This window comes from Arvicanthis niloticus, chromosome X (assembly GCF_011762505.2).
Source record: "Arvicanthis niloticus isolate mArvNil1 chromosome X, mArvNil1.pat.X, whole genome shotgun sequence".
NCBI lineage: Eukaryota > Metazoa > Chordata > Mammalia > Rodentia > Muridae > Arvicanthis > Arvicanthis niloticus.
This window is the reverse complement of record NC_047679.1, coordinates 16555254-16582326: the sequence shown is the minus strand read 5'-3', so window position 1 is coordinate 16582326 and position 27073 is coordinate 16555254. Positions and strand designations below refer to the sequence as shown.

General features: G+C 40.7%; 1 protein-coding gene across 1 annotated transcript in view; it reads right to left on the bottom strand.

Moving 5' to 3' along the window:
- Smc1a (structural maintenance of chromosomes 1A) overlaps positions 1–27073 on the bottom strand; it is a 45082-nt gene that overhangs the window by 9345 nt on the left and 8664 nt on the right. The window contains exons 4-19 of the mRNA XM_034485095.2: positions 25179–25382; positions 24851–25089; positions 23676–23934; positions 23447–23587; positions 22590–22672; positions 22239–22446; positions 17841–18026; positions 17562–17741; positions 17317–17463; positions 17088–17225; positions 16042–16158; positions 15830–15936; positions 10963–11104; positions 5494–5639; positions 5248–5401; positions 4287–4397 (exon numbers count right to left, since the gene is read on the bottom strand). Of these exons, the coding sequence (XP_034340986.1) occupies positions 4287–4397; positions 5248–5401; positions 5494–5639; positions 10963–11104; positions 15830–15936; positions 16042–16158; positions 17088–17225; positions 17317–17463; positions 17562–17741; positions 17841–18026; positions 22239–22446; positions 22590–22672; positions 23447–23587; positions 23676–23934; positions 24851–25089; positions 25179–25382 (2562 nt within the window). The remainder of the gene's footprint in view (positions 1–4286; positions 4398–5247; positions 5402–5493; positions 5640–10962; positions 11105–15829; positions 15937–16041; positions 16159–17087; positions 17226–17316; positions 17464–17561; positions 17742–17840; positions 18027–22238; positions 22447–22589; positions 22673–23446; positions 23588–23675; positions 23935–24850; positions 25090–25178; positions 25383–27073) is intronic.

Below are 27073 nucleotides of genomic sequence, written 5' to 3'. Positions count from 1 at the left end.
AGAATGACCTACTGAAGAAGAAAAAGGAACAGAAATAGAAGCTAAAACTCTCTTCATGTACCCTGTTTTATACTTTTGATTTTAGAACCTTATGAAGCTGCGTGATTATAAAACAAAACTAAACAGACATATGAGAAAGGTTAGGTTAAAAAAAAATTATTGGGGAACAAGATGTTCACAAGATGACAAAGCACCACTCTGAAAATTCCTTGCTAATTAATGAAAAAAACAAAAGTGTATGCTTAGCAATGAGGAGCCTGGCAATTGACACTTTTGTGTATGGGATTAAACTCAGCGTCATTAGTTAATAATGGACAGATCCTGAGAGGATGAACCTCATGATGAAATACAACATAAATGTACTGTGTCTGCATCCCAAGTGCTATAACTACAGGTGTGTGCCCCGACACCTGGCTCTAGAGATGAACTACCTTACTGTCTGTATTTTTTTTCACAAGGCTCAGGAAACAAAACAAAAAAAGAAGAAGAAGAAGAAAAGGAACTGTACATGTAATAGAGAAAGAGAGGGAGAGAAGAGAGATGAGAGAAAGCAAAGATGGTAAGATTGGGTTAGCAAGTTGGCTCAGACTGACAACCTAAGTTTGATTCTCAGGTTCACTCAGTAGGAGAGAATTGGCTCCACATATGACTTGCACACTCATGCTATGGTATACACACACACACACACACACACACACACACACACACATCAAATACACACATAAACCTAATTTAAAAAAAACTAGTCAAGAAACAAGATTTTTGGTAAAAATAAGAGTCTCAAACATAAACACGATGATGTTAAACTGAACATTTCAATTTTAATTAGACATATCAATATGAACTCTGTAATAATTTTTCCTCAAAATAAAAAAAAATGCACTAGGTGGCCCAAATCTACTGAGTAGTTCTAGAAACAGTAACCAGTCAGCTATCTTGAGCACTCCAGTGTCCAGATGGTAGTCATTAAAAAGGAGTGTTTTCCAGTGAACAAAAGAGTCAAGAGCTTCTTAGGGAAATGGCTCATTCCTCGTCTGGGGTGAGAAATCCAGAGGATGAGCTTAGACATATCAGGAATTAAGGGGAGATGAACAAAGACTACAAAGGGTTTTATCAAGGTGATGAAGTAGCCAACCTGAATGCACTTCCCCTGGCTAAAGACAGAGCACCAAGAATAACCACAACAGACTGAACACAGCAAATGTACTTACTCATAAACTCACGACAACAGAAAACAACTGGACAGATGAGTGCTGCAAACACCAAGGAAGCAACCCAAAACTGTGCAGAACTGATGACAAAAGAAGAATTAAGCTGCCTTTCCTATGTAACTGGACCAACCTTAGGGTTACCAAGTAACAAGGTGAAACCTCTCTATTTTGGCTAATAAAAAAAGAAATTAAAGAATAAGATGGCCATTTTACAATGGGGACCAATGAAATGATAGGTGTGGATCTCATAAAAAGACCCTACAGATGTCCTGAAAGTATACTGCCCCTGGGAAACAAAATGCCCATTGAGAACCACTGCTGTAAACAATAAGGATTTTTGGAAAATAAAACCACACACCATTACCACAACTAAAAATATTAACATTAATTCCAATAGCAAAACTCAATATTGAATTCTTGTTCGATAAATTATTTCTTAAAGATTTTACAAAGCTGAATTCAAATAAGGTGCAAGTACTGGGTAGTTCTCTGAGTTTCACCCTCTAAGTGTTTTCTCCATCCCATTTCTCTGCAGTGGGTTTACACACACATTGGGGGCTGACTGGTTTCTTGGTCTGTACCGAGTGGTGTTTTCTTTGCTGTGCTAGGGACAGAACCAAGGGCATTATATGACTGGTGAGCACCCTATCACTGAATAATATCCCTAGCCCTTTTTGCCCTTTGAAACTCCTCCATCCAGCTGCTCAGGGGACTGAGATAGGAAAACTGACTGAGGCCAAGACTTTGAGGCCAGCCTGAGCAAAAGATGAGGCCGACTCAAATAAAATGAAATAAATAAAAAGAAAGAAAGGTTCCCACAGAATAGACTTGGGCAGTTGCATCTGTGCTTTATTTTATTCGTTGCCCTGGCACCAGTGTTTCTCATACAATCCCAGTCTTTGGTTTCCCAAAGTGAACTGAAAATCTCTTTTTAAAACTACTATTAGTAGAGGCTGTAGAGATGGCTCACCAGTTAAAAGCATTTGTTGCTCTTGCAGAGGATCTGGGTTCTGTTCACAGCACCCACATGGCGTCTTACAACTGTTGGTAACTCTAGTCTGACAGGATCCAATGACCTCTTCTGACCTCCACAGTTAGTACACATGCACATGGTATACACACATACAAGGACATAAAATAAATACAATCTAAAAAGGTTATTCCTGTTACTGAATGTGTAGTTTTTTCTTGTTATTATTCCCTAAATAGTATAGTAACTATTTACATTTCATTAAGCATTATAACTAAGCTAGAGATGATTTAAAGTATTAGGAAGCCAAGTGTGTGGCTCATGCCTTTAATGCTAGCACTTGGAAGGCAGAGACAGGTGGATCTCTGTGAGTTTGAGGCCAGCCTGGTCTACATAGTTTCCAGGCAGCCAGGGCTACACAATGAGATCCTGTCTCAATGAATAACTAAATGAATGATAAATAGAGTATAAGGAAAATTCTTTTTAAGTTACATAAGAATGCTAGAGAATTTTTTATATAAAGGACTTGAGTCTAGAGGAAGGGTTCCTAGAATTAGTCTGAGAGCAGTGAGCATGTGCAAAGAACTGCATCATGACAGCAAATATCTACTAACATGATGAGATACCACACTGCTACACTCTCACTGTCCAAACCAAGAACTCAAATTCAACCAAACTTTCTATATAGGAAATACGGGGAATGAGGGACATAATTAAGTAATATCATGGAGATATAATTAGCCAAATGTAGAATACAGAAAATCCTATAGGACCAATGCTATGGTTTCTTCCACAAATAAAAAGAAAACAAAAAAGAAACAGAGAGAGAAGAAAAGTTATAGATTAGCAGAGACCAATTTTCACATTGGGACCATATTTTGTCCTGGTTAGTCTTTTATCAACTTGACAAGCTAGAGTTATCTTGGAAGAAGAACCTCAATTGAGAAAATTTCTCCATTAGATTGCTTGTAGGTATCTGATGTGGGAGGGTCCAGCACACTTCAAGCAGTGTCTGTCACCCCTGGGCAGGTGGTGCTGGGTTCTATTAAGAAAGCAGGCTAAGCAAACTATGAGAACAAGCCAGTAAACAGCAGTCCTCCATGGCTCTGCATCAGTCCTTTCTCCAGGTTCCTGCTCTTCTCTGAGTTCCTTCCTGGGCTTCTCTCAATGATGGACTGGTACTAGGACATAGCCAAACAAACCCTTTCCTTCCCAAGATGTTTTTGGTCAGTGTTTTATCACAGCAATAGAAAAGCAAACAAAAACACACTTGAATCCTGACTTTGATATAGACAATGCAAAAACATTTACTGCATATTAGATAGAACAAAGTAATGCTTTTTTATTGTATATGATATTTTAAGAGCCCCCATATTCTGTAGATATATACTGAGGCAATTATAAACAGAACAATGCATCAAATTTGCTTTACGATAGTCCCATAGTGGGAATTATAAAAAACAAGATTGACCATATGTTATTAACTGCTGAAGATGGGTGGTTGAGTCCCTAACAATCATTATATTATTTTCCTTGCTTCTATGTATATCTGAAATTACTTATAAGTTAAAAATAATCAGATCTCCCTGGGCATAGTGATAAAGAATAGACTACAAAGTGGAAAATATTTTGGAAATTCGTTCCTATAGGAACTTGTGTGTAGTGAAAGCCTGCACTAGAGACATGATGTAGCAACAGTAAGCAAGCAAACAAGCAAGAGAGAATGCCTAACATACCTAGGAGGCAGAATTGATACAACTTGGTAATTAGTAATTATACAGAGTAAGAGGGGAGGAAAGAGTCAAGAACAAAGTTTCAATTTTGGTTTTTGAACATGTGAGAAGCACTGGAGGGGAAGGAGAGCTAGAGTTTGAGGTAACCTGTGGGCCCAATTGTAAAGATGGCAGCTAAGATGAGGATGGTGAAGGAGATAATCAGAATGTCAAGGGAGGAGGACAGGACCTGCGACAGAACCCTGATAAGTACCTAAGGCCTATCTGTTTACTGCACAGGAGTTTGTATTTTTTCCTTTCTGTGTGCACCTGGACTTAACTTTTCTTGGGTCAACTAAGAAGATGCTGATGCTTCCCACCCACAGTTCTTACCTTCAGATCTTCACACAGGTCACCATAGTCGATTTCAATGAGGGCCTCTCGAGCATAGATACTGGATGTTCTCTGGGAACCACTCACTGACTCTTCTCCCTGGGAACTACCCTGCAGTGTTAGAAAAGGCAGATGGAGCAGACTACTCATTTGTACCCCTCTAGTAGGGACTCCTTTGAAGCTTTTGTTGTCTTTGAGAAAGCCCCTTGCTAGATGGCACCGAGGCAGAAGCCAACAGGAAGGTCCAAATTGAAAACTGGGCTCTACCTTTCACTAAGTATCTTCATTTCTAACGTGAAGCCAATGCTTAGCTAGCACAGCTGAGGTTAAGATTCATAATGGTTAAGCCCTGACCTACCAGTATATGGAATACTAGTGTTCAAAATATTTTCCTGAATTAAACTGAAAGGCTACCCAGAAAGAGTTCCTCAGCTACAACTCTCCACCCCTCACTACCATCTTTCACTTCCGATTGATAAGAGTGCCTTAGTTCCTTGGATGTTGCTCCTTTCCCTCCACCTAAACTTCCTTACTTCTACATTGTTGAGTCCCCTACCCAACCCTCTTCTGGCCAACCTCCCTCACTGCAACTACCAGTCTCCTCAGGTCCTCCAGTTTCCCATCTTCCCCCGCTCTTGACTAATTAATGTCTCTCAATTCTCACTCCTACCCATGTCCAGTATCTGCTACAGCTAAAAACTCAAATCCTTAAGATTAATGAACCATTCATTGTCTTTCTGACCAACCACTAGCTTGCAGCTCTCCTTTCAAGTCAATGTCCCTCTCATACCAAAGCCTGACTTCACTACCCCCACCTTGCCACATCTCTTCTGCATCCACCTTTATGCCCCTCACAAATCTCTGTCTGTGGTTCTGTTGCCTGCCCTTCCTGGCCATCTGTAATCTCCCATTACTAGTTAGATACCCATAGATCACTCCTACCACCCACCATAATACTCACTTCTTCCTGACTAATATCATCCATGGTGCCCTTTGACAGCGGCAATTTGATGTCCTGCATCTTACAGGCCTGTAGCAGGTTGTGGCGGTCACTGCGCTTCTGTTCAAGCTTGGTCTCAATGGCCGTCACTTCCTTCTGTAAATGAGTCATTTCCCTAAAAAGGTCCAAGTAGCTTAGGTAAGACCCAAATCTGGAAGGCTGCCTGCTTTACCTACTTCCACCCATCCTAAGCAGAAATCCACTCACTTGTTGGCGCCCCCAAGCTTCTTGCGAATCTCTTCCATCTCATGATTCTTGTCGTTCACTTCTGACTTTTTGGCCAGGTGCTGATTTTTAAGGTCTTGGAGCTGGGCCATGGTTTCATCTATTATCTTCATGTGTCTTTGCTCCTCCTGATCCCAGGAGGGGAATAGGGCAAGAATGAAGATTCCCCTTGGAATTTTCTCCTTTTGCACTACCCTTCCCAACAGGCAGTTTGTTGGAGCATGTGTCAATGATTTCTGCTTTCATGCAACCCCTCAGACTTCTTTTATCCTTTCCTAAATCATCTGGTTGCTTTCCCCAACTATGATTATATAAATTGTCTGTTATAGAAGAGTTCAACTATGGAAAGATAAGGGAGAAGGTATGAGGGTTCACTTGCAATCCCACCAGTCAGAAAAGAACAACTAACATTCTAGCATATCTACTCCTTGCATCACTTCCATTTACACTTCAACATTTAGGATTGAAACTAGATTTTAAATTTTGTATCTAACAATGTTTTAGTTTTAAGCACTTTTCCAAATCAAAACTTTTGTCATATAGAGTATAACACTTGTATTTATTCTCCTTTTGTGTATGTGGTATGCATCTCTCTGTGTATACACACTCAATCATATGCATGTATATACTATAAATAAATACATATCGTGTCTTCCACAATCTATTTTTTCAGATTTATTTTTAATTATGAGTATGTGTCTGACTGTGTACATGTGAATGCAGGTACTCAAGGAGGCCAGAGGCATTAAACATCTTGAAGCTGCAGTTACAGGAAGCTAAAGCCACGTTACCTGGGTGCCGGGACCCAAATTCGAGACCTTTAAAAGCAGTATGCACTCTTAACCACCAGGCCATCTCTCAAGCCTTTCTACCCTATTTTTTAAGGCGCCGTCTCTCACTGAAGCTGGTACTCACCAATTCATCTAACAAGTCCAGGGATCCTCCTGTTTCTGCCTCCCAAGCTCTGAGATTACAAGGGTATATCATCATACTCAGCTTTTTATGCAAGTACTGGGGGTCTGGACTCATGCTTGTGTAGCAAGGTCTTTACCATATGATCATCTCGTTAGTCTGTAACATTTTTGTATTTAAACTTATATAAGCAATACAGTATATTTTGTGAATAGACATTAATCTGGGATTATCACTAGAAAAAAACAAGAGGACTAAGATTGAGAGTGGTCAAGAAAACAAGAATTACAGCCATACTTATAATGTTTGAATTTAAAGTTGTTTTTATAAAATGTTACTTGTTTGTGTGATTGCATGTTACATGTGTGTGGATACCCTCAGAGGGCAGAAGAGGGTGTCAGAGCTCCCTAGAGATGGATTTAGACAGATGTGAGCTACCTGATGTGGTTGCTGAAAATTAAACCTGGGTCAACTGGGAGAGCAGGACACGTTATGAACTGCCGAGCCATCTCCCTAGCCCACATTTTAACTTTTTCAAAGAAAATTGGTTTTGTTCTTCCATTTGATTATTTTTTTAAATCACATAAAGGGAAACTTGTCAGACTGGTGATGTGACTCAGTTGGCAAGAGTGCTTGTCTCATATGCACAAAGCCTTTGATTTGATTCCGAGCACTGCATAAAACCAAGTGATTCTACATGCCTACAATCCCACCACGTGGAGATCACATACTGAGTTTGAGACCATCATGGACTACATGAAACCTTGTCACAAAAAAAGAAAAGACATCTAAATATAATTCTCAAATAAATTATAAAAATAATAAACACATAGAATGTCAAAAGAAATTATGACAACACAATGATAACTGATCATTTTTCATGGATTAGAGTTCTTTGACAGTCAGCCTTCTGTGTTGGGGGCCGACTTTTAGCAGAAAGCGGCTATCAGCTTTGCAGCCATCTTGAGCCATATACCCTGACATGAGACTTGGATTACAATAGCCTACAACAGCTGAGCACACTCTGATAATCTTGGTTTAGATACCTTGGGTATGTGAGATTAAAGGTGTGTGAGATTAAAGGTGTGTAATTTAAGAGTATGACTTAGAAGTATAGAGATCAGAGTTAGAGACAAGACCTAAGGGCATGATTAAAGGTGTAACTTAGAGGCGTGGCTTAAAAGTGAGACATATAAAAGGCTAGAGGCAGACAGAGAAAGCAACAGATTACTTGACATTAGGTAGAAGACACTTGGCTCTAGAGAGAACCAGACACAGCAGAAAGAAGACAGGTAGCAGGCACTTGGAAGAGAACTTGGAAGAAGTAACTTGGAACTTGGAGGGACTAGGAGCTAGGGACTAGGCACTAGGAACTCAAGACTTAGGACTTAGACTGAAGAATAAACGGGATTAAATTACACTCTGTCTTGGTCTGCATTCTTCGAGTCCGTCCTCACTCTCGCTCTTGCTGAACCCCGACCCTCGGACGGGAGTGGCCGCCCAAACATGGGTCGGCCCGGGCCTCAACATTTTGCTTGGGCCGCGACATTTTTTGGCCACCCCAATGTGGGGCTAGTGTGGTTCCCAACACTTCTGTATATACAGATTTTTGTATCCATGGGTTCAAAAGAACATCAGAATTTGGCAAAAAAAACCCTGTACTCTGCTAGGTGTGGTAGTATATATCTTTAGTACCAGCACTCAGGAGGCAGAGGCAATTAGATTTCTGTAAGTTTGAGGATAGTCTGGTTTACATGAGTTCCAACCATCCAAGGCAACAATATAGTGAGTCAGTCTCTCTCTCTCTCTCTCTCTCTCTCTCTCTCTCTCTCTCTCTCTCTAAATGTACTGAATATTTAGATATTTTTGTCATTTTCTAAACCATAAAGTATAACAAGTACTTACATTGCATTAGATATAATAAAGAGGCAATTTAAAGTATGAAAGAGGATATGCATATTTTATAGACAAAGAATGTCCATCTTATACAAGGGACTGACATTTTGGTGCTGGGGGACAGTTCCTAGAAACAATCTCCTGTGAATATCAAAGAAGGCTGTACTATTCTGACATCTTTCTTCTAACCAATAATTATTCAAAATAAAATTAAAAAGTCATATAAATATACTATCTTGGAGCATCCTAAAGTAAATTTACTCCTGTCCCACTATTTACTACCTATTCTGCAAGTATATGTAAGATTCTAGTAACACTATTCAAGATCACGAAGGGTTAATGAAGAAAATACGCAAGCAGCAAATACAGGCAGATACAAAAGCCAAGGGATATAATACAGGCAGATACAAAAGCCAAGGGATATATTCAAACCAAGAGAACCAAACCACCTCAGGAAGAAATGCTATAGGCAATAAAGGTTTTCCAGTCATTTCAAGAGAAAGAATATAAGCAAAGTCACCACATAAAACACGGTGACACAGGCATGCTTAACAGCCTGATTGTAGCAGACACAAGCATAGTCATACCATGAAATGGCTGTGTGTCAGTAAAACATCATCTGTTGCTCTAATTTTATGTGGCTAATCTGAATTTAGGGTCAGGACACTTGGAGCTGTTCCTCTAATAGTACTTGCCAGCCTGTTCTTTCACTGCTGCTTCCTGTTCCACACCTTCTTTGTGAGCTCCCAGAAATCCTTCAAATCCCACCAGCATGTTTCAGGCTAAGTCTGGGGAAAGTGATGCTTCAAGATGAATCAAACAGATGATGAAACACTGTTCAGTCACAGCTACTACAGAGGAGTGGTTGTAGGCAATATCAACACGAAAAACTCAGGTCATTAGACCTCAAAGGCTAAGTGGGAAACAGTAGGACTTAATAAGGAAAATGCTATAAATCCTTAAACGTAGACAAACTAAAGAAAAAAAAAAAACGAATATTAAGAGATGAGATCTGGTTGCCAGCCAGATATTCAACCTATACTGATCTAATCTGTTGTTTTTTTAATCAAATATTACAAGCATGAAATAATGAAAATATCCTATGGCTCACTCAGTTGGTTGATGAGAACATATGTTAATCAAAAATATAAAAAGAATCAGTCAACTCAGTTTCTCAAGGTTTTCAGGACAGGCTTCTAACAGATTAAAGCTGAAACAACTACTGACCTTCTCTACATCGTTTTTCTCTAACATCTTTTAAAAGTACAAAATACCCTTTTTAAAGGTCCCAATTTTATTCATTTTGCTAGTATTTCATTATTATGTTTGTCTTGGCTTTGGTTAGGCATTACAGCCACACTTTTTCCTCTTTTTTTTTTTTTTTTTTTTTTTTTTTTGAGACAGGTCTCTCTATATAGCCCTGACTGTCTAGGAACTCCTTCTGTAGACCAGGCTGGCTTTGAACTCACAGAGGTCCTCCTGCCTCTCTGCCTAGGATCAAAGTCATGTTCCACATACCCAGCACAAACACTCATTTTTATATTAAAATGATAACAGAATGTAGTAAGCAGGTCTGGCTATCTTAGAAAATATTTTTTGCTTTAAATGAGATCTGTATGTTACAAAAATGTAAAGACCACTAAATTATGGAAGTACTGAATGCAGCATAATTTTCTAAATTCCTACTTTCCAAGGGGCACTGCGTAGTCTCCAACTTGGAACTATAAACAATGTTGGTAATACACATCAATGTGTTTGCACAAGGCTTTGCCAGCACTCTGGATTACCTCCCTGGGTATTTCTGAGCTAGAGGGCATAAACACATTCTGAAGCTTTTTGATGGATGTTGAAATGTTATATAAGAATACTGGTCTCCTGCACCATATGAGGTACTAAGAAGTATTTTGTTTCTGTTTTTAATTTTTTGGATAATGTGAGGCTAGAAAGATGACTCTGGTTAAGGGGGCATACTGCTCTTCAAGAAGACCCAAGTTCAATTCTCAGCATACACATCAGATGGCTCAAAAAAAAAAAAAAAAACCTATCTGTAACTCTAGCTCCAATGAGATCCAAAGTCTTTGACTTCTGAGCGCACCAGCACATGTGTGTATACCCTGACACACATGCACATATAACCACAGAGACACATATATGCAATGTAAAATAAAACCTTTTAGATAATGTAGGGCATGAGAGATGGCTCAGCAGTTAAGAGGGCATACTGCTCTTGGAGAGAACCCAAGTTTGATTCCCAGATTCCACTGGCTTGTAATTCTAGCTCCAGGGTATCTGAGGCCTCTGGCCTCCATGGGTACCTGCATTCATATGCATACACCCAACACAGACTATTAATTAGAACTTATCAACCATCCCTCAAAAAACAAAATTCTACAAATCTTTAAGTGACAGAAAATAAAGCATACTCAATTGCTGCTTTCATCTGCATTTCTTTGATTCCTAGAAAAGTTATTTATGTTTGTGAGCTATTTCAATCTTTTCAAATGTTTGCACCACTTAACCACATCTCCCCTATTAAAGTCTTGGTGGTTTTCCTTAAATAAAAAATGTATAAATGATGGGTATTATATTGGTGTGCATAGAATCTATTTCAGCTTCCCCTTGTCTTTTACCTTTCTTTCTTACCTTCTTAAGCTTTTCTATCTCATTTTCATCCTTTTTTACTGTTTGTTCCCACATGTGTACTTTATCCTGGTCCTCCTTTAACTGATTCTTTTCAAAATCCAATTGGATGCCCAAGCGAGTCTTCTGATTCTCAAATTCCAAGCTGTAGAAAGAAAGGGGGAGTAGTCTTAGTGCTCAGAACCTTTTGGTTACTGCTGAGTCTCAGTTACATGGCCTCATCCACTCACATGGACACCAAAGTGTGCCCAGAAGCTGGAACTCTAGCATAAGACAGAGGACTCTAAGCCAAATTCCATGTATCCACGTCTAAACACTGGAAACTCCAGCACCTTCCCAATTTTCTAGAGGACATTAAAAAAAAAAGTTCATCTGAAACCATCAGTTAGCAGTCTCATTTATCAAGCTTCTACATACTTTATACATATATCTCTATTTCTCTACTCAACAATTCCTATAACTAGGCATTAATACCCCTATTTTACACAGGAAACTTACTGCTAAGAAATTAAAAAAAAAAAAAAAAAAAAAAACTTTGCCCAAAGCCACACAGCTAATGCTAGCAAATATTCCATGAGACTGGAATCCAAGCCTAACACTAGAACCTAGCTCTTTCTTATATGCCATTACTGTAATATAAGCTAATATAGCTAATATCTCAATTCTTCAACTTGGAAGTAGTGTAATCTCCATTATAGTCTCTATATTGCAGACTCCTTATCTGTGGCTATTCTTATTGAGTTTATAGTATGTATAAAGAAAGCATTTGGTACATGTTAGCTATTCATCAATATGAGGGATTGGCTGTAGTCAGTTCTTTTTTACCCAAGGCCTTCAGTTCTTTCTAGCATCTTAAGCTCTGCCTTAAGACTTTAGAAGCTCCTAAGGGGCAGAGATTTGGTGGTGTAAGAACATGAAGAAAACAATGAATTCCTGCTATTTTGCAATTGCCCTTTCCCTTACCTCTTCAGAAACTCAAAGTACATTAACAGCATATAGGCACTAGCAGCCAAGCAGGGCTAGCTTCCAACTGCTCCACCAATCCTCAATAGACTGTGATAGATGCTGCCAGATGTCATGCTAGCAGCTTAAACCTATTAGTCACTATAATCCAAATGGAATGTAATTAACTCTACAATTTTGAGGTATGTAATGTTTAGGCCAATCTAAGTATGACTCATAAAGTCCTCCCTCCATGATCCGGCCCCTGCTGACCTTTCCACCTCCCCTGCTTTCCTCCTGACCCTGTTTTTATGTTCCAGGCATTCAAAACTACTTAGTATTCAGAACAAGGCATACTCTATCACACCTCTAAGCATGCTGTTCTTACTGGCTGGAACTCCATTCTGCCCCTGCTTGGCTGGCTAAATCCTACTCATTCTTCAGATCTCTAATTCATTACTCCTTGTTCTTTCAATGCCTTTTCTGATAGTTCAGGGTGGATTCTAAGTTTCCTTCCTTTTTCAATTTCAGATGAGTTGCACTACTCAATATTAAAGTTGATAACAGACGTGTCATTGCTCTCTATGTGAAACCCTTTCCTTATCTTCTTTATTCAACCCTACATCTCCAGGCCATGATCTCCTCTTACTGTAAATATACTTTAAAGTGATACACATCCTGGGCTAGAGAGACAGCTCAGTGCTTAAAAGCACTTTGCTCTTCCAGAGGACCTGAGTTTGGTTCTAGAACCCAAACCAGGTATCTCACAACCACCTTTAACGGCAAGGAATCTGACAGTCTTCTGGATTATGTGGGCACTAGCACACACATGACACTCTCCTTCTCGACACACACACAAATAAAGCTAAGTCTTTTAAAATGCACATTCTTACAAAATGTCACTATTTTACAAGCAACAGCTTATTCTGGAGAGATGTGGAGCAAGGGGAACACTCCTCCATTGCTGGTGGGAGTGCAAACTTGTACAACTACTATGAAAATCAATATGGCAGTTCCTCAGAGAATTGGAAATCAATTTACCTCAAGACCCTGCTATACCACTCTTGGGTATATACCCATCAAAGGATACTCCATCCTATCACAAGGATACCTGTTCAACTATGTTCATAGCAGCTTTATTTATAATAGCCAGAAGCTGGAAATAAACTAGATGTCCCTCAACCAAAGAATAGATAAAGAAAATGTGGTACATTTACACAATGGAATACTGCTCAGTTGTTTAAAAAAAATCTGAAATTTGTAGGTAAATCGATAGAACTAGGAAAAAAAAACTCATCTTGAATGAGGTAACCCAACAAACATAGTATGTACTTAAAGTGTTAAATAAATGATAACCATGCTACAATCCACAGACCCAGAGAAGCTAAGTAACAAGAAGAGCTCAAAGGGGGCGGGGGGAGATGCATGGATCTTCCAAGGAAAAGGAAATAGACTTTGAAGGTAGACTCGGGGTGGGTGGGGATGGAGAGAGTACTGGAAGAGGCGACTGGAATTGGGGCATTACAGGAATGATGAGGAAACTTAGTACAATGGAAAATTCCCTAGAATCCATGAGGTTGACCCTAGTAAGACTCCTAGTAATGGAGGATACAGAGCTTGAACCAGGCAAGACTTCCAGGGGTGGGACTGGGCAAACTCCTTGAGCTACAATTCATCCTGCCTGCAACTTCTCCTGGAGTAATGGTTGAGGAGAATTTGGGAGTGGCCAACCAATGACTGGCCCAATTTGAGGCCCATGCCACGAAAGGGAGCACCATGCCCGACACTGCCTTGCAGGCCAGAAACCACAAGCTGGATAGCACAGAGACTCAGAACAGAACCAAACATGACTGGCAGAAAAAAAAAAGTCTATGAGATGATTCCTAATGATATTCTTCAATACTCAGAGACCTGAGCCTAGCTCAATCATTATCAGAGAGGCTTCATCCAGCAATTGAAGGGAACAGATGCAGACAAACATTAGGTAGACAAACAGTAGGCATAGCTTGGGGAATCCTGAGGAAAAGAGGAAGGACTATAGGAGAGAGAGGGCTCAAGGACACAAGTACATGGCCCACAGGATTGACTAAGCCTGGCGGGTAGGTGCTCACAGAGACTAAAGAAACAATCAAGGAGCCTGTAAGGGTCTGAGCTAGGTCCTCTGCATATGTTATGGTTGTGTGGCTTGATGTTCTTGTGGAACTCCTGACAATATTAGTAGGGGTTGTCTCTGACTCTTCTGCCTGATATTGGAACCTTTTTCCTCTTGCTGGGTTGCTTGTCCAGCCTTGATATAAGCATATGTGCCTAGTCTTGCTGCAACTTGCTTGCTATGCCATGCATGGTTGATATCCTTGGAGGCGTACTCTTTTCTGAGGGGAAACGAAGGAGTGGAGGAAGGGAAAATGGCAGTTGGGGCATAATATATGAGAGAATAAAGTAAAAAAAAACCCAAAAACAAAATGTCACTGTTTTAAAATTTATACAAATGCACCATGTTATCTATCTCATTCATTTTTCCAATCCATAACAGATGTCTAAGTAATCCATGTTACTCTTACTGCCTATAGATCTATTGTATGAACTGCTTCACAGTACTTTGTAGTCTATGTTTATCATATTTACCTTCATTTACTAAAGATGTTTTATTTTCAGCAAATTATTTTAACTGGTATTTCTCTGATGAAGAAATCAAACAATTCTTATTGTTCATAGATTTAAACTCTTCTTTGACCATTTTTTTTAACTAGGTTTCTTGTTGGTCTTCTTGAAATTCTCCTCTTTATTTTTTATTTGCCAATCATACTGCCCTAAAATTATTCATCTAGTTTTTCCTCAAGAACTCTGTAAGTTTCCTGGGAAAAGACACAGCACCAGATTCACTTTTATACCCTTTGAACCTAGCTTGCAGTAGGACAGCAATGGATATTTAAAACTGAGGAGAGTACTAAAGGCTGAAGCCCAGGGCCTCATACATGCTAATCTAAAGGCAAGTGCTCTCCCACTGCAGAAAACTTCCAGCACTCTTTCTATTTTACTGCATTCGGAGGCAGGGTCTTAAGTTGCAAGGCTGGCCTTGAACTTGGAATCCTTAGTAGTTGGAATTATAGTCATATGCCACTATATGTCTGCCTCTTAACTGAGACCCAGGGTCCAGAGGGTGACCTCCTTCAACAGTGACTATATTGTGTTCCTCTACCTCACCTCCATCTCCCTTATCTCCTCCAATAAGAGAAAAAACAGTACAAAGTAGATATTTAAAAAAAAAAACATTAAAGCAGCATGGTGGCACATGCCTACGATCCCAACATCAGAGAGGCTGAGGCAGGAGGACTGATGAGTTCTAAGCCAGCCTGGGCTACATACACAGTAAGTACCAGACCAACCAGGGTTCCATAGCACGACTATCTGAAAATGCAAAACCAAAAAAGATGTACCGAATAAATGGATGAGTGTACATGTCATGAATGAGCTAAAATGAGGAGGCCTGTTCTGCAAGGGGAGACCCCCACCTTAAAACAAAAGTTAAATTAAATACAGTATAGTATAGCATACAATAAAACGAAGGAGACACTTGTTTCTTTTCTGGTCACTTCTCCAGTCTATTTAACTTTTCATTCCTAACCCCCAACACATAAGGACAATAGGAAAACAAAAGGTAATGCTTATTGTTCTTGGTAGGTGCTATTCGTTAAGCTGAATAACTCACAAAGGTTATTTCATCTAATCCTCTCCATAATGCCACAAGATAGGCATCACTGTCTCATTTTATAAAAACTATTATTCAAGATTTCTCTGTTCTTTTAGGCACCCTACAATAAGTTTGTAGGGTTCTAAGAACTGGTTGCTATCCTAAGACACACATGACTATCAAGGATGGCAGAGTCAGGCATATATCCCATTCGCTCATAAAAACATTTTCACTCACCGTTTCTTGGCAATTTCATTCTGACGCTTCACCTTTTCTTCCTCAAATTCTCGGATGTTACGCACACCAATCTCCCGACAAAACTCTTCAAATACCTCATCTTCCACCTGAGGAAAAAGTCAGGGAGGGCAGAGGCATTACTGGCTATAACTATTACTTCCAAATCTAGTTGTGTCCTGGTACACATGCTGGCATGCCCACCCCCTACCAACCTGGTTCATCTTCTCCTTCAAGTCTTTCATTTCCCTCTCTCGGCTCTGTATGATTCTCTTGATATCATTAATACGAGGCCCGAAGTTGGCTAGTTCACTCTCCAGCTTAGACTTTTCCTACAGTCAATAGGTTGAAAAACAAGAGACTAGGTTTTGTGGAGGAAAAGAATTTCCTTGTCAGTACCAGCCCTATGGTCAGCAAACACTTAGAAAGCCTGACTTAGTACCAATGCCCTGTCACATCTCCAAAATCTCTTGTTAGAACTCCCAGGTTTTCCCCTCAGGTTTTCCAGTTCAGCCACCTTTAATCTATATGGATAGGTGTACAGTAAATATAATGAGTTATAGGTCCATTAATCTGTTATAACTCCTGGGCCAAATATGTTTTAGAAGTTGGACTGTTATTCAGAACAAGGTAAGTCTAGGTATTATATAACAATTCTAGTTTGAGTTAGCTGTATTGTTTGGTAACAGTATTCAAACCCACAGACAGTGAAATGTCTGTAGCTTGGTTGGTGTGTGTGTGTGTGTGTGTGTGTGTGTGTGTGTGTGTGTGTGTGTGTGTGTTTTCCCTTGAGATGTGATCTCACTATATAGCCAGGGTGGCCTTGAATTCTCCAATCCTCTCCGATGTACTGGGACCATAGGTGTATGCTACTACACTGGCCCTATTGTTTACTCTCAAGTGATTTTTAGAAGTCCCAATACTTATTGACTGAACTGTGCTAATAACAGTACCTAACATTTACTTAATGTCAACTGTTCTAAGAACTTTATAGGTATTAACTCATTCCATCTCTGCAATAACCACACAAAATAGACAATAATTTCCATTTAGTAGATCAAGAGGAAAAAACTGACAATAAGAAGTAAGTTGTTTAATGGAATAAATACAAGGGACAGAAGATATGGACACCTCCACCCCCTCCTGGTGCCTGACTCTATGCTATGATATCCTGAAAAGAATGGAAGGAAAGTGGATAATTCCCTAGTCCCAGTGCAACCTAGGATGACTTGGGAGGACAAGGCTGAAGGCCAGGTCCTACCTGGAGATTCAGGGCAAGATGTCTTGTCTTAGTCTGTTCTAGGTCACTCTGTGAGTACTTCAGCCGCATTTGAAGCCCATGGGCCTGAGACTGCACCTGACGCAGTTCTGCCTCTTTCCGTTTTGCCTTCATCTGCTCCTGAATAGGAAAAGAAAAGAGGGCCATGTGCTAAGTGGCCAACCTGAGCTCAGGAACCCTACTCCTAAGGGTCAGGTTACTTGTGCCTTACTTTCAGCTCCTCTGTCAAACGTTCTTTTTTTTCTTTGAGTTTGTCTACTGCTTTCTCATCCCAGCGCCGTGCCTTTGCCTTGAGATCACTGGCTCCACCAGAGATAACTCCTGACTTCTGGAACAGGGTGCCATCCAATGCCACTGTCTATATGCATCAGGGAGAGAAGTGGAGAAAGTGAACATAGGAATCTCCAATACTGAACCTATCTAGCTCCAACCTGAGAAAGGGTGGGGGGTGCATACTTTGTGGCGTTGGTGACCTCCAAAGGCAATGCGTCGTGCATCCTCCACATTGTCACAAACAAGGGCGTTGCCACAAGCATACTGCAGAGCTTTTTTGATGTGAGGTGGTTCATAGCGAATCACATCAATCACTAGCTTGGCCCCCTTCAGCTCCCGGAGTTTCTCATCAGTAGGTTTCACCTGTGTGAAGAATCTCATGAAGCAACAGAATGCATACATAAAGCCAAGGTGAGGGGCCCACAACACTTCCTTGACCCCAAACCCCTTCACAAGCCTTACCTCCAGGTAGTCAAGAGGCAAGAAGGTCTCAGGCTCTCCACGTTGCTCCTTGATATACTGGATACAATCCCGACCTGTCTTCTCTGAGTCTACAATAATAGCATCCATGTTCTTTCCTAAAACCTTGGTCACAGCAATCTGATATTTCTTTTGTGTAGGCTGGCAGAGGTCAATGAGGCGGCCATACTGAATATAAAGGAAGAAGGGAAACTGAAGCATAAGGCTTAGGAATCCCAATTACTAGTTCACAAAGAAGGGCAAGATAAAAATCTGTATAAGCACCATGAATGCGCCCATTGCTGCTTACTGGTGAAGGCAGTCCTCTACTTTTTCACCCGTATAATGCCACTAAGATGGGAATTGGAACACACTGAGGGGAGGCACTTGTTAGACATGTATGGCTACAAGCAATTTAGACTAGTACAGTGTTCAATTCTAATGTTCCTTCCAAAGATAGAAGTATAGAAGTTTGGTTAACAGGAAGATTAAGAACTGAATAAACATGGTACAAGATGGAAGAGCCAATTAGCACCTCAGGAGAAGCTCAGAGAAAAAAATAAATCACATTGTCTCTATGTTCACTTATATCAGAAGCTTAAAAGGTGAAGCTATAGGTTTCCTAAGATGACTACTGCTTTGGGAATCAGACAAGACTGACTGAAAAGCCAGAAGCCTTAACAGCCTCCCCCAGATAACATTTTTGAATATGATACACTAATTTTTCTGTTTTTGAAACATGGTCTCATTATTTAGCTGGGACTAATCTAGATCTCCCCATGTAACCCAGGTTGGCTTCAAACTCATGATCTTCCTGCCTCTGCCTTCCAACTGCTGATATTAAAGGCATGCACCAAAGTACCTAGCTTTAGAATGGTTACTCATTAACTTATAACTAAATGAGATCACAGTAACATACCAGTATCTTTTTGACTTATGGTTGTTTTGATGTAAAAGATTTATGTTCAAGACCAAGGGAGGACTATGAAATTATGAAACATACATTTAGCTTAGACTATGATTTCTGATACACAGTTCCAAAAACTAAAGTCATAATGAGTTGACTGATCACTGGACTACTCCTAGGTAACTTTCACAAGAGCTAGACATTATAGAGACCAAAGCAGGATTAGAAGATTGGGCCTTCTAGTCCCCTGTCCCACACCTAAAAAAAGATGACTAAAAAGCTGAGTTGATCAGTAATAGGCAATGATTTGCTCTATCGTGCCTATAAAGTCAACCCTCCATAAAAACTCAAAAGCTCAGGACTGTAGAAATGAAATCAGCTGTTAAAGAGTACTTGCTGCTCTTGCAGAAACCCTGAGCTCAGTTCTAAGCATTCTTGTCAGATGGCTCATAACCACATATAACTCCTGCTCCAAAGGATCTAATACCCTTTTTTGGCCTCCTCAGGTACCCTTACTCACAGATATATATACTCACAAACAAAAACACAGACACACACCCCCAACCCTACAAGTAAACTAAAACCATAACAAAACCAACCAAAAACTTTGAAAGTTCTGTGTTCATGCAGAATATGGTCATCCAAGCCAGGAAGCAAATACAGGTAGATCTTTTGAGTTCAATGACAGCTTGGTCTACATAGTGAGTTCTAGGCCAGCCAGGAGTATATAGTCTATGGACCTTGTCTGGAAAGGAAAGAAGGAAGGGAAGGGAAGAAAGGAAAGGGAGGGAGGGAGGGAGGAAGGGAGAAAAGGAAGGAAAGCAAAAAGGAAGAAAGGAAGAAGTGTTCTGTGTTGAGGGTGCTTCTAGATAACTCAAGACGAGGCTCAGTAAGTAAGGGCACTTACATTCCTAGAACACACATTGCATTGTGAAAGGAGAGAACTGACTTCTGCAAGTTTTCCTCTGATCTTTACACATGTGCTGTTAGGGACAGACAGACAGACAGACAGACGAGCAGACACATGCACACACATCTGGTATTAGAAACTAAATGCTGTATTTATTGGCTGTGTGAGAGTAGGAAGAGCACTTGGGTTTTATCCCATCTCAGAGGGTAGACCCCATACCATATAGGAAAAGCCTACTCTTGCTCCAGAGCCAATGAGAGCTTCAGGTAGTCACATCTGATTCTATAATCATTTTTCAAAATGTCTTTAATCATTTCATAGACCATTATCTAGAAAGCACTGACAGATATCTTATATGCATTATCTCAAATTCTGACAAGCACCCAATAAGGTAGGCGACTTTTACTAAATCACTTATTCCACCCTAAAATCAAGCATGGCTCCCCAAGAACGATGAGATAGAGTAATCACTTCAGCTGGGCGGTGGCAGCGGCACACGCCTTTGATCCCAGCACTCAGGAGGCAGAGGCAGGTGGATTTCTATGAGTTCCATGCCAGCCTGGTCTACAGAATAAGTTCAAGGACAACACAGTTCCAGAGCTACACAGAGGAACTCTTGGGGAGGGGAGAAGTAATCTCTTCAAAGGTACATACTGAGTGTAATTCATAAGTATTGCCACTTCCCTAACAGTACTTACAGGAATGATCAGTGTGTATTTATAGAACCAAAGTTGAACTCAGAAACAGAATAATAAAGGATAATAATTCAAGGCACCTGGGAACTCAGAATTAGGTACAAAAGTCAAAAGTTCTGATAAACCCCAGGGGTCCCCTGACAGCCAATGGAACTCATAGAAAACTACAGAAAGCTACTTTTTTGAAAAGCAATTCCTAGCCTATCTATCCCCCTCCTAAAACCTTCTTTGTCCTCCCCATTCCACAAAGAGAAATATAGCAAGATAAACTCATCAAGAAGATGCAATTGTAATTAAAAGAACACATGACTGAGCCATGGAAATGGCTCCATGAGTAAAGTACTTGCCATGTGGGAGTTAGGACTTGGGTGTGAATCCCTAGAATTGATATAATCCATGGACATGGTAACACACATTGTCTGTAATCCAACTAGTTCCTATGAGGAGATGGGAAGTGGAGGCAAGAAAATCTCACGAAGCTTGTGGGCCACCTACCCTGGCATACATAGCAGAAAAAACCATGAGGGTCTGGAGAGATTTCTAAGTTTTTAAGAGCACTCCCACTACCCATGTGGTGGGTCACAACCACCCATAACTCTAGTTCCAGACCTGATGATTTCTAAACTCCACAGGCACCAGGCATGTATGTGGTGCACATACATACATGAAGAAAAAAGTCAAAATCCAACACAAAACTCTTATCTCAAATAAGGTTGATAATAAGGACTCACACCTCAGGTTCTTCTCCAAGCCCCATTCTTGCTGTGGTGCATGTACTCACAAATACACACATACACATTTTTTAAAATTATGTGTAAGAGTGTATCTACATGTGTGTATGTGCACATGCCCTCAAAGGCTGGGGGCATTGGATCTGCTAGCGCTGTAGTTACAGGCAGTTGTAAGCCAACTGTTATGTTAGGTCCTCTGAAAGAGGAGCAAGTGTTCTTAATCATTGAACCATCTCTCTAGCTCCCAGTAAATAAAAATTTTAAACTGAAAACAAAATCAGGACAAATTGAGCATGAACAGTTCTCTCACAAGCTTTTCTTTTTTCTAATTTATTTTTATATGTATTTGTGTTTTGTCTACATGTATACCCATGTGATTTGTCTCCACATAGGCCAGAAGAGGGTACTAGATCTCCTGAATCTGAAGTCACAGACATTGTGAGTCAAGATGTGGGTGTTGGGAACCAAACTCAGGTCCCAAAGAAGAGCAGACAGTGCTCTTAACTCTGAGCCATCTCTCCAGCCCAAGCTGTGTCTGTTTGGGCAGGACAGTATAGCTAAATTTCCATATTCCCTGATATAAAAGTAGGAATAGCTACCCTGTCTTCACAGAGTGTTCTATAGTTATCTCCTCCCAACTGGCATTCCCTCCAGAAGGGGGAAGAGGATCCTAAGACTCAAGAGGTAGGCACTTTAGTTTCACATCTGAGAAAGTTGAAACTTGGATGTTTTTAGAAGATGTCCCACAGCTTTATAAAAGTAAACACCTACTAGAGGAGGAGTCTCTGACAGCTGCAGAAATAGGAGATTCTTAACTGCTGAGCTGACTGAAAACTGTGCCAAGAGCTCCAGCATTGTTGCTTCTGTGAGCTGTCATCTGCCATCAGGGTGGGCTTTTTGGTGATACAGCTACATTTTTAAAGTCATTCCTGCTCTTTTCAATAATCTCTCACTCATACTCTAGTTAGTAATGCCAGTAAAAACTCATTGGTTAACTATACTGGACTTTGTTGTAACCACTACTTTGGTCTATTGTGGGTTCCCTTTCTGAGGTGAGTAGGGATGTATCATGTCTCCCCATAGAAAATCTATCACAGAACACAGAAGGTCATCAGTGAGTCTGAGTACATGCTCAGCAAAAGTCCCCTCCAGTCTTACCACAGAACCAGGGTAGAGACGCTTGATGCTTTCCATTATTTCTGCCTTTCGCTGCTGGCGGCTACTCTCTTGCCGGTCAATGCGTGCATCCCCCAACTGTTCCATCACCTGGTTCAACTCCTTATTGATCTCATCAATACGACGCTTGGCCATCTCTACTTCTTCTGTCAACTCTCCCTCTAGCTTCTTCTGCTCCTCTAGAGACTGCCTACAAAGTAAAGAAACACAGGAGTTAACCTGGCTGGTAAGATGGTACTTGTGACTAAAGGACTCTGGTAGACCTGCCTGAAGAGGGACAGGATGAGCATGAAAGAATGTGGAGGGTGAAGAGAGGACTGCAGAGCCACATACTTGCTAGTGGTAATATATTCCTCTAGCTTCTCGATCCGTTTCTGATTCTCTTCAATTTCCCGCAGTTTTTGCTTGATCTTGGCCTGGATAATATATGCATCCCACTATTAGAGGCTGAACCAGTTAACCCAAGCCCATGTGGTCTTATCTTACACCCCTATTGACTCCACTCACCCAAAATTCCAACAGTCCAACATAATCAATCTGTCATGATCTAATGTAGGAGGCCTACCAAAAGGCAGAAACACAAAGTTCACTCTACTGCTAGATGAGGGCTTCTAAGGGCTCTAAAATCTCTCAGAGGTACTGTATCCAGACCAGGGTTCCTCATCAATCTAAGGCTCAAACCCAGGCAAAGTAAAGCTTCACAGACTTCTCTGACCTTGCTGTCTCATCTGTAAGCTATAGTAAGTACTTAATACAAGATAATATTAATATTAGAATGGCAGTAAGTGAAGTGTATTTGGTAATAGTATGAGCTTTAGAGACAGACTGCCCAGGTTCACCCTAAACCTGCAGCTGAGTAATTATGGGATTACTATTAAGCCCCCAGATTACTTCACCACTGTGATATAGTTTCCTCATTTTGAAAGTGAGGATAATAGTAACCATCCCTTAAAAGTAATCATAAATGAACTTATATAAGCAAATATATGTAAAGCATCGTGTTTAACACACAGTAGCTGATACATGTAAATTTCTGTTGTTAAGACTATCATTATTTCCTTATTTAGGGATTATCAGCCCTGATCGTTTTGCTTGTGGTTGATGCTGGGAATTAGATTCAGGGTAAATATGCTAAGCACACACTGCTGCTGAGCTACATCCCCACACCGCATCCTTTAAGTTTTGCCTACCTCTGTTTCTACTTTCTTCCGCTCTTCTAGATCTAGACGGTCCTGGTCAGCTTTCTGGTCTCGATTAAACTTCTCCAGCTCCTGAGCCAAAGTGGCTGCTCTTTTGCTAGCTTCTTCTTTCAATCGGTGGTATTTCTTTACCTGTGTTAAGACAGGAAAAGAGGACACGTTACTAAGTCAGCCAATGTTAAGTCACTGATCTCTTTGCCAGGACCCTTTCAAGACTTGCCTGGTTCTCCTCCAAGGTCAAGTCTCTGCCTTGACTCTGACTCTCTTCCTCCATCCGTTCTTCAAACTCCTGTCGGGCCTTCTCCACTGACAGCATCTCCTTCTCTAGTTCATCCATGTCACCTTTACGTTTCTTATAATGTTTCTGAGCATTTTGCAGAGATTTCTTGGCTGCTTCAAGCTTCTTGATTTTGTGGGATGTATTCTCTTTTGCTTTGATGTACTGAGGCCTCTTCTGATTCAATTCTGAGTCCTTTTCCCTTTTGACAGAAAAGAGATAACCAGTTAGCCCTGCAGAAAGTAGGGGTTTTTACCCTAAAAGAAGGACCTATGTATTCCTAGCCAACCTCATGGAAACACCTTAAAGAACAAGGGCCTTGATGCCCTATTGTTCCTCAAAAACAAACAAAAGACTCCAAAGCAACAACCCAAAACAGAGGGGTGCAGTTCAAGTGCTTGCTGGAATCTACAGCATCAGCCTGGCATTCTAGACACGCCAAAAGACAAAATTATTACCCCCCTTTCAACCCTTACAACTCTTTGGAGTTCTTCATGGCAATAGACCCCACTGCACCCTGAAAAAGGTCAAAACACTGACCCATAACATTGAAGCAAACCCTAAGACAGGTCTCTCATTAAAAACTTCCCCCAATGAGTTGCCTTCATCTCATCTTAAAATCCTGGTCCTTTAAGCTTAAGAGAAACAGAGCTTCTCTTCTAGAATAGCCCTCTTGGTCATCCAATAGCTGAACTTGCTAACTTGTCAACTAAGAGCCTGGTTCTTTTTTTCGTTCTTTAATTATTTGTATCACACATGTACTGGCAGGTACACACACACACACACACACACACACACATATTAGTGCATATAGAGATTGGAGGACAACTTGTGGGACTCAGATCTCTCTTTCCACTATATTGAATCCCAGTAATTTAAGTCAAGTCACTACGTTTGGTCTCAAGTACCTTTACCAGATGAGCTATGTCAAGGCTGAGCTACCTTACTGCCCCAAGCTTGAATATTCTACAATATTAACTGAAAGTCAAGAAATGTGCCTGGTCAAAGGGAAGAAAAACAAATTAGTACAATAGTAGACTCTAGGCTCAGAGGATCCCAAGAGAACAGCAACAGCTGCTTAGTTTTCCATAAGTTACAGGTCTAGGCATGCCTCTTACTTGATCTCCTTTTCAATCTGCTGCTGTTCTCGCATCATTTTGCCCAGCTCTTTCTTCTTCTCCTTCAGCTCATCCTCTACCTTGTCCATCCGCTTCTTGTCCTTCTCGATTTCCTTGTTTTTCGAGGCCAGTTCCTTGTTGAGCTTCTCAATCTCCACTTCATTGTGGTAGAGTTTAAAGAGCTGCAACTGTACCTGTGCTCGTACTACCTCATCCTTCAGGCGCTGGTAGCGGTCCGCCTAAGCAAACAGAGTGGGGATAGGGTGTATCAGTAAGGTACTGCTTTTATCTCAGTCCCTCAGATCTAAAAGGCAGCCAGCCCACCAACCTCTTCTTTTTCTTGTTTGGCCTCCTTTCGTTCAGCTGCAATATTTTTCTTGCGATGATAATTAAACTGTGTGTCTTCTTCAGCCTTCACCATTTCTTTCTTTCGCTTGTCATACTCCTGTGCAAGTTCCCCAGAGCGACTGATTTCTTCAAACAGAGCTGTCCTCTCCTTGGGGTTCTTCATGGCAATAGACTCCACTGCACCCTGATAAAGGTCAAAACACTGCCCCATTTAGACCGCTACTAGCTCAATTCACTCTGCCCACTTCCAAAGTTTACAGATCCTCCTTTCTTCAACAAGTGCCACACTTCAAGGCTTTTTTGGGGGGAGGGGGGCAGAGTAAGTACTGAGGATTGAAAGTCAGTATGTACTCCACCACTGAGCTACATTCTCTCCCCCTTGGTTTACTTTTCTTATTTTGAGAATCTCCCTGAGTTGTTTACACGGGGCTTGAACTTCCTTTGTAGCCCAAGCAAAGTTTGAACTTAAAATCTTCTTGCTTTAGTTGGAATATGGGTCTCTGCCACCAGGTCAGTCATATTGGGCTTTAATGGCACATTCTCTGCCTCTGAGCACAAAAAGACAAACACAAAGGTAGCAATGGTATATTGTGTGCAAAGCAGCACAGAAAATTCAAGTTTGGGATATAAGAAACAGGTAGAAAGATCTATTTGGGAAGGCTTTACACAGGTAACAGCTGTCTTTGGAATATATGGGAAAACTAACCAAGAAAAGAGGACAACAGACTGGGGATACCATATGAGAGACACTGGATTTAATCCCTACCAACTTCAAGAGTGTGTGTGTATGTCTGTGTGTGCGTCTGTGTGCATGCATGCATGTGTAAAACAAAGATAGAAAAGGTCATTCCACAATTACACATATAGGAAATTAACAAGCAAAGGCCTGCATGCCAAAGACAGCAAGTGCATCTTAGAACTACATGTGGTTTAATCAGGCTAGTGTACAAAACTGAGGAACAGACTACTGGCAGACAAAGCTACTAAGGCGGGAAAGAATGTGTTTTATGAACAATAGGCTTGCAAATTTGCTTGCTCATTCTAAGTCAACTGTTTTCAAACTTCAGGTAGCATCACAACAGCCTCAAGAGCTTGCTATAACACAAACTGTGCCCCACCAGAGTCTCTCTTCAGCTCATAATCTGGAATGGGGCCTAAGAATGCACATTTGCAACATATCCCCAAATGGTGTTAATACTGCTGGTCTAGGAACAACAATTTAAGAACAATCATCCTTAGACAAAAAGGAATTGGTGAACTGCTTTATGGAAAGACAGAAAAATAAAGACTTGTGTCTTTATTAGACTGACCCAGCTGAGGGGAGAAACAGGAAGGGGCCAGAATGGAATAAGGAAGCTCACTAAAGGATGTGCTACACTAGTCTAAGAGAGACATATGAACTTGGAGATAAAGTAGCTCTAGTTGGTACAGGCAAAGTCAACAAACAGCAAATAGCCAATAATGATTTTTAAACACCCAAAGGGGGCTGAATAGGTGGCTCAATAGTTAAGAGCACTAGCAGTTCTTAATTCCAGATGATTCAGGTTCAATTCCCATCACCCACATGGTAGCTCACAACTGTAGTCCCAGAGGATCCAACCCTTTTCTGGCTTCCATGGACATTGCATGCACTGGTGTGCACACATACATACAAACAAAACACTCATACCCATAAAATCATTTTTCAAAATGCCCACAGTCTGGGTATGGTGGCACATACCTTTAATTCCTGGACTTAGGAGGCAAAAGCAGGCACATCTGGCCAGCCAAGGGCTACACAGTGAGATCCTGTCTTTTAAAAAGTCCACAAAGGATAACCTACTACTATCATATTTCTAAAGTAATATAGTTTCCAACACCCTTCTAAATATTTCT